Raw genomic sequence first — 8675 nt, 5'->3', positions numbered from 1 at the left:
GAGATTCTAGTCCATGTGTGCAAATCCCATAACGGTCGCGTGCCTGAGCTATGTGTTTTATTACTCTAACAACGCGCACTATCTCTCCCAGCTCCAGACCCACTACACAGCATTGGTTGCTGCAGGCCATTTAGAGGCTTGGAACGCAAAGTCATTTCGGCTACTGATTGGCCGCTTCCGTTTCCAGCCGCTGGCTCGATGGTTTGACACGTCATCTTGTGTTAGGATTGGTCGGTCCGAGAATAAACATAGAAACCGGATCTTGTCTTGTGGGGATCCTCAACATGGAGCTGGGAAACCAACCGGGGCCGGGGAATCGTCCCGAAATAGAACTGGAGTGGTACCAGTATGTTCAGAACACAGGTAATGCCAGGGCTCGTATTGCAGTACAACTGCGCATTGTCTCATCACTATTTCTCTCTTATTGCTGCGTATTCATCTGTAGCCATTATCCCTGGCACACAACAACTATCTGTACTGAAATACAGGGCTAGAAGCAGTGTGTGTGTGTGTGTCACTGAGGTGCATAGCTATTCAGTAGCCCATGCAGAAATAATAATAATAATAATAATAATAATAAACCTTATTGTCACAAAAGTGTCCCAAACGCCCCTGGCAATTAATATGCTCGACTGCACTGGTTTCTAAGCTGCTATGCAGTGTGTTCTGTTTTAAAGGAGACTAAGTGGAACATTTTGTAGGAAATTATAAGTAATATATAAAGTGTTGCTTTTACATGGTGCTAATAATTAATTTTATCTTTAAAAATAGATATTTGAGCTCCCTATAGATGTTCTCTGGTCCCTGTCTGTAGTTTAAATGAGGGGTGGGCGTAGCCTAACAGTCCCTGCCAGAAGCACAGTAGGAGGGGGACAGCCAATCACAATGAGGGGTGGGCGTGGCCTAACGGTCCCTGCCAGAAGCACAGTAGGAGAGGGACAGCCAATCACAGCCCTGCAGTGAAACAAGCACAAACAGGGCTTCAGTTCCCTATCAGGTCCTGCTAGCTGCTGATTGCAGTAACGGAACTATGGGGAGGCAGGCCTGGGTGCAAACCGTCCGCCCACCCCCTCTGGAAGCAGTTTTTTCAGCCTTTTCACGCTCGCGCAGACTGCCGGTGGACTCACAGGGGGTGCGGCCCATGGTGCAACTGCACCCAGGACCAACATCAGAAATCACAGGGCCCCATACGACAACATTTCCTGGGCCCCCTGGGCTGTGCCCACTGCAAGCCCCACCTACAGGTCCGCCCTCCCCACCACACAGTAAAAAAACAAAAAAAATATTGGTGGCTAGAGTTCCCACATGTTAATAAAAAGATATTAGTGGTCAGGGCCCCCCATAAAAAAACATTTGTGGCCAGGCCCCCCCCCATTAAAAAATATTGGTGGCTAGGACCCCACATGAGAAATAAAATTGGTGGCTAGGGCCCCCCCCCCACATTAGAAGAAAATTGGTGGCCAGGGCCCCTTAAACGTTCATGCCTTCCCGAAGTCAGCAGCTCTCAGAAAGATAGGGGGCCCGGCTAATCAAGTAAGTGTGGCGTGGCCGGGCCCCCTACAACTCTCCCCCCTGTCCCCCCCCCCCGATGGCTGCCCTGACTGCACCCTTTGCTCCCCCAGTAGTTCCGCCACTGGCTGATTGGTTCCTGTCCTACAGTGCAGTGAGCTGAGAGCCACCGGCTCCCCTGCACAGCCTGGGAATTCAGGAAGCAGGAAGAGAAGGGAGGGATTAATAGGGTTTTTGCAGAAATATTCAATAAAACAGCCTGAAACTGTCTAATGTCTCCTTTAGAGAGTTGTGCATGTTGGCTTATAATCCAACAATAAAATAAAAAAAGAGAGATCTGTGGTCAAAATCTCAGTTCCACTAGTCTTGCTGTACAATGAACATTTTTCAGCAAAAACAAATAAAAAAAAAAAAAGGAATTAAACAGTGTGCTCAGTGGTCTCAATGGGCAACAGGGGAGTTGCTATGATATAACAACACTCAGAGTGTGAAATAATGTGTTTATGTGTGCATTAGCCTATGTGCAATTGCCACGTGGGGATTTAGGCTAGAAGGCAACATTTAACATTAAAGTACATCTTGGAGGGCCTCAAGGGCACTTCAAAATTTTTATTAATTATGTCTCACCATCAATACACTAGATTCAGAGTTTCCCTGGTGACATTTCCCTGGCTGCCATTGGCCATCATTACTAATTATCCAGACAAAAGACATTTCTAATATTGTGCTTTTCTGTTTCTAGTTGGCTGGGCTCTTGCAAGCTATGGCTGGTACATTTTATTTGGCTGCATCATTCTATATTTCTTGATTCAGAAGTTGTCTGCAAACTTCACACGAGCTGGCGCGTCTACTCACACCACTGTGACAGGTAAATACATCGACTGACTCCATCTTGGGGATGTCTCCGGACATGAACCTGTAGTCTTTAAGATGGTCTTAAAAAAAGAAAGTGTCCTGTTCTGTCCTTGTATTTGAATCCAGTTGTTTGTACTGTACAGACCCTGATGAGATTGTCAGAAGACAAGAAGCAGTGACAGCCGCCCGGATGCGAATGCAGGAGGAGTTAAACGCTCAGGCTGAATTATACAAACAGAAGCAGGTTCAGGTAGGGATCTACAGCTGATAATCAATAAAGCTGGCCATACACAGGCAGATTTTATTGAATGATCTTATCGCTAAAGAATCGCTTTCACAAACTATTCATCCATCAGCGGTTAACTATATGTAGGCTGCAAGATCTGGCATATATTAATGACTGTCTGTTCCTTTGTTTTCTTTCGGGTTCACAGTGAACGATCTTTTAACGATGATTATCTGACTGTCCAATCCTTTGATCGATTTTCATTCACAAAAAAAAAAATTTAAACCTGTCCGACAAAGATTGTAAATTATGTGATTGTTTGCACCCTATCAAAGTAACAATAAGTAGGCGATTTCGATAAAATCTGTCCATGTATTGCCACCTTAAGGCAGTAAAACCTGGAACGGAATTGTTTGTTAATTGTCCTGACTTGGGTTTAGTTTACAAAAAAAAACCACTACTGTTGCTTAATGTTTTATAAAATGTTCCCTACAAAATGTTAATTTTTGCTGACAAATTCTCTTATATAGATATCCAACTGCATTGCAAAAATGAATAGCTTCAAAGCAAGTGAACTGTAAGCCTTGGTAAATGGTTTGTTTCACAGGCCTTCCAAGAAGCAGTACTGCAGTAAATGTGTATTTACTGCATAAATATGAGTTAATTAGATAAAAGGATCCTGCAAGACAAGTCATCTGTTATTTGCCAGAAAGGAACTTGTAATAATCACCAGTAAATGGATTCCTCATGTAAACATGGAAAGTGGCAATCATTTCCAGCAGTAAAGTAACATTTTGCCCCAAAATCTGTTTCTATACACCATATTAATCAGCGATTTCAGACAGACTGTGCTACTGTTAGGCTTGTATCCACTTTGCCTGATCCAGTTCTTTTTATGTAATGGGAAAAGTGCAACATGTTCCCTCAATCTGAAAATGAAGAACCTCATGTAAAGCATGTTCCTGTTATTACTCTCTCTCTCTAAATAGGAGTCGATAACTCAAAAGCAACAAGTACAAGTTGTGTTATAATCTGCCTCAATGTCTCCCAGACATTCAAGTCTATTCTCCATTCTTATTTATAATCTGATTTCATATCAAGGTTAAAGGAATTGTTCAGTATAAAAATAGAAACTGGGTAAATAGGCTGCGCAAAATAAAAAAAAAATTCTAATATAGTTAGTTAGCCAAAAATGTAATGTATAAAGGCTGGAGTGACTGGATGTCTAACATAATAGTCAGAACACCACTTCCTGCTTTTCAACTCTCTTGGTTTCCACTGATTGGTTACCAGGCAGTAACCAATCAGTGACTTGATGGGGGGGGCCATATGGGTCATAACTGTTGCTTTTGAATCTGAGCTGAATGCTGAGGATCAATTGCAAACTCACTGAACAGTTATGTCCCATGTGGCCCCCCCTTCAAATCGCCGACTAACTCTGATCTGAAAAGCAGGAAGTTGCTCCCGAAACACGCCAGGTGATGTCAGTCTGTGACCTGTTGTATTAAACCACCTTTTTCTTTTTAACCAGTGCCGCCTTTCCATTCTTTTGCATTTTGTAGCATTGTTTCATTTTCTCAGGTGAATTGCAGAAATGGTTTCAAATCCCTTTCCATAATAATCTATGGGAAATGCATCTTTGGGGTGATAGTTGTACCTGGTGCAGTCAGAATAGTGAAAGTGCCCCTATATTAGTACAAAAAAAAAAAACCTAATGTATCTAATGAGGCTGGCCTATTGCTCACTACATGTTTTCCTAATTGTTTTTGTCTCAGTTGCAAGAAGAAAAGCGGCGGCGGAACATAGAGACCTGGGATCGTATGCAAGAAGGGAAGAGTTCCAAGGTGGCCTGCCGTCTTGGCCAGGTGAGAATAAAATGGAATGAGATTTATATAATCTCCCCAACTACAGCCTGTCCAGTTGCTGGCTCCCAAAACTGCAATCACCTTGTATAACGTGTATCTCATATTATGACTGAATCCATTTCCTTACCCTGCTGACTGTTTAATGCAACCACAATACAATACAGTACCCAACTAGCAGTTAGACAGGTTATATTTAAACATAAAAGGTTGAACTTGATGGATGTGTGTCTTTTTTTAAACCTCACATAATATTAATCTTCCCTTAAAAGGGTTGTTCACCTTTGAGTTAACTTTTAGCATGAAGTAGAGAGCGATTTTCTGAGACAATTTGCAATTGGCTTTAATTTTTAACTATTTGTGGTTTTTGAGTTATTTAGCTTTTTATTCAGCATGTCTCCAGTTTGCAGTTTCGGCAATCTGGTTGCTAGGGTCCACATTACCATAGCAACCATGCATTGATTTGAATAAGAGACTGGAATACAAATAGGAGAGGCCCGAATAGAAAGATGAGTGATAAAAACTAGCAATAAAAAAAAATTTGTAGCTTTACAGAGCATTTGTTTTTAAATTGGGTCAGTGCCCCCCCCATGTAAAAGCTGGAAAGAATCAGAAGAAGAAGGCAAATAGTGAAAAAACTATAAAAACTAGATAATGAAGACCAATTGAAAAGTTGCTTAGAATTGGCCATTCTATAACATATGAAAAGTTATCTTAAAGCTGAACAACCCCTTTAAGTTATACTGATCAGCATCTCATTTGAACACATGTTGAGGTTTTGAGACACAAGTTTGTTGACGTCTGAATCGATTTGATACAATAGTTTTCATTTTTCTTAAAGGAAAGTAACACTAAAAAATTTAAGTAAAAACAAGTTCTACCCTGCACTAATACTAGCTCTATCCTGCACAAAGTGTATTATTTTAAATACTTTATTATTTAATACCTTGATAAAACCCTGCTTTCGGTCTACTCAGAAAGGCACAAGGGCAACATTCACTGTGCAGGATCCTTAACTTCTCCTAGTCTGAGCGAGTAAAGAAAAACCCGGAAGTCGACTGTTGCGACTATGTAAGAGCTGTGAGCAGTAAAGAACGCGCTGACTTTATGAAGTCTTCTTCTTTAGTCCTTAAATTTATAGCTGATCTGCATGCTGCCTTTACTGCTCACAACTCTTACATAGATAAATCATAGATAAGTCTGGCAGGATGAAAGATCCTCCGTTCAGCCGCAACAGCTGACTTCTGGTTTTTCTCTACTTGCTCGGGCTAGGAGGAGAAGTTGAGCGCCGTGTGTTGGATCCTGCTCAATGAATGTCGCCCTTTTGCCTTTCCGAGTTGACTGGAAGCAGAGTTTTAACATGGTATTTTTAATAAAGTATTAAAAAGAACAAACTTTGTGTAGGATAGAGCTTGTATTGATGCAGGGTAGAACTGGTTTTTACTTAATTATTTAGTGTTACTTTTCTTTTAAGCTACAGGGCGCATGATACAATTAGATACAGACACTGTAGTTGCTGTGAGCATGCTGAGTTAGTGGCTGAGGATTTCCAGCAACAAATGTAGCCAATTATTTGGATAATTAGTGAGCAGGCTTACTGAGCTCTAACTGGATACAATGGGGCTAACATAGAGTAAAGGTCCCCATAGATGCAAAGATTTTTCTTTGGTGAACGACTGATTTTAGCGAAGTCTGACCAATCCGTCAAATCGTGAAGTTAGTGGGAATTGAACGATCGTACATTTTACAATCTGTCAGAAAATTGATCGGCCAGGTTTAAAAAATGTTATCGGCCACAGTGCAATCTATCTATGTTTGCAGGGCCAAGCAGGCCGCTACCCTCAGTTTTCCTGGCAATATCGCTTGAAATGGTCTTTTTAGTTGATGGACAAATCGAACATTTAAACGATCATTTCGAGATAATCGTGGTCTCACGATAATGAAAAGATCTTTTAAAAATCTTTACAAAGATAGCCAGCATAATTCTCATTCAACTTTTTGAGGCACGCAGCAAAGATCAAAGGCTACTTATCAATGCAATGCTGTTTTCTTCTCCTTAGGATGCATCTCCTAGCACCTCCGCTTCATCATCCCCCTCCACTTCATCATCTGCCCCAAAGCCCAAGCCAGAGAGGAAACCATTGCGTGGCAGTGGTAGGTATAATGTCAGCCTGTAAGCCAATGACAGGTTTAAACTCTCTACATTTCCAGCCTTGCAGCTGCTATTCAATCTGAGCAATAACCATCTCTCCACCAATATTTAATGCCTTTTAGCTTTAATTCATCATAGCATAATACTCATATAGAGAGTCATAGAAAAAACTGTTGCAATTCAGATGGTATTTGGCTCGATATTTTATGGACTATTCAGAATTTGAGTTATATCCAATCATGGTGGATTTGATACATGCCTGTTTTATTCATATACACCATTTTTCTTGATTTAATCATTGCATATATATTTATTTAAATATGTAAGTGTCGCCTCAACCCACTGATCAGATGCTTACGTTTCCTAATACGATTCTATCTTTAAAACTGCTTTGTCCTGACAGGATACAATCCTCTGACAGGAGATGGAGGCAGTACATGTGCTTGGCGACCAGGCCGAAGGGGTCCTTCTTCAGGAGGATGAGGTTAAGCCTCTTGCTGGTATATTACCCCCTGGGAATATCAGCAAGATGAAAATAATGCACCACCTGCAGTAATAGTGTCGATTCCAAAGGCCCTCCGTCCGTGATTATTTAGAACTAGAGCTTGGATATACCATGTACTGTCTGTCTGCTCACACTGTCTCTGATTTTTATGGGGGAAGTCATCACTTGATGACTGTGAAGGAACTCTTGGGAAGAAGAAGCTGGAATTCTGTCAGATCAGATCGGGCTGGGGAATTTTGTCACTGCAATCTGGCACTTTACATGATGTCATCCTTACAAATGGCACAGTAGCCAATAGGGATGACTGATGTTGTTTGGTGGTATGCACTTTGTTTGTTTTTTTTTCTTTGTGTCTGCTGCTTTAATAGATGCTTTGCACCACTGCTCTTGTGTCTATATTTATTTTCTAAGGAATGGGAAATATTCTCAGAGCTAATTGTATCAATATGGTGATTTTCACTTTATGCTTCCAAGTGTTTATTTGCCCAGAATATCAGTAGTAGTCACAACTGCGTGAGCCAGGCTAGCTAGCAGGTGTGCAAAAATATTTGACAGCTCCTTGATACCAATGGGTGTTCCTTATCACCCTCGCAAAGTTGTCTTTCTTGCACACAAGCAAACACACAATTCATCATATCCAAACCAGTTGAATTGCAGAATCAAGTGAGAATTTGGAAGCAGGGAGCCATTTGATTTGGACATGGCGACTATGGACTATGTTTATAACAGCACAGGCATATCCTTGCTATAATGGAGAAGGAAAGCTACCGAAGCAGAATTGCCAATAGATTAGCCACAATAGTGCAAGCTATAACACTTTATTTATTCTGCAGAATGCTTTACCATACCTGAGTAAACTATCTGGTTGTTTAGGATAGCAGCTGCCATATTAGCTTGGTGTGACATCACTTCCTGCTTGAGTCTCTTTCTGCTCACTCATATCTTTCTGCTCAGATAACAGCAGAGAGGGAGGGGAGAGAGGAGCAAACTGAGCATGCTCAAGCCCTAGCCCTGGAGGTTTGAGCTGAAATTCTGATACAGAAGCCCATGTGTACACAATAGAAGGAAAGAAATGTGGTGTTTCTTTTGACAGAGGACACAGCATTACTGAGGGTTTACTGGTGTATTTATATAGACCTTTCTGATAAAGCTTACTTAATTTTAGCCTTTCCTTCTCCTTTAAGCACCATTGTACAAAAATAGGTGAGGGTATGCTGGTCCTTTAATATGTCATCATAAATAACCTTCAAAATGATATAATTAACGGATGTACATTTATCATAACAAGAACATGGGCAAAGTAGCACCTGTCATGCCACAAAATGTCAGATGCTGCGATTTCTATCCCCACTCGCTCACTCTCTACTTCTGAAATGTCCTGCATTTAAATTAATGATAACAATAAAACTGTAGTTTGTACTTGATCCAAACTAAGATATAATTAATCCTTATTGGAAGCAAAACCAGCCTATTGGGTTTATTTAATGTTTACATGATTTTCAAGTAGACTTAAGGTACGAAAATCCAAATGACATAAAAATCCATTATCTGGAAAGTCCCAGGTCC

At 40.9% G+C, this 8675-nt stretch overlaps 1 protein-coding gene across 1 annotated transcript; it reads left to right on the top strand.

The window, feature by feature from the left end:
• The first annotated feature begins 228 nt into the window (after nucleotides 1-228).
• selenos.L (selenoprotein S L homeolog) lies at nucleotides 229-7492 on the top strand. Its single transcript, NM_001093656.2, has 6 exons — nucleotides 229-363; nucleotides 2252-2377; nucleotides 2508-2614; nucleotides 4366-4455; nucleotides 6513-6606; nucleotides 7008-7492. Exons 1-6 carry the CDS (start codon nucleotides 285-287, stop codon nucleotides 7091-7093), a joined length of 582 nt encoding a protein of 193 aa, NP_001087125.2. The 5' UTR covers nucleotides 229-284; the 3' UTR covers nucleotides 7094-7492.
• The last annotated feature ends 1183 nt before the right edge of the window (nucleotides 7493-8675 follow it).

The sequence above is a fragment of the Xenopus laevis genome, chromosome 3L (genome assembly GCF_017654675.1).
Source record: "Xenopus laevis strain J_2021 chromosome 3L, Xenopus_laevis_v10.1, whole genome shotgun sequence".
Lineage (NCBI taxonomy): Eukaryota > Metazoa > Chordata > Amphibia > Anura > Pipidae > Xenopus > Xenopus laevis.
Note: the sequence above shows the minus strand (reverse complement) of the source record. Positions and strands in the feature narration are given on the sequence as shown.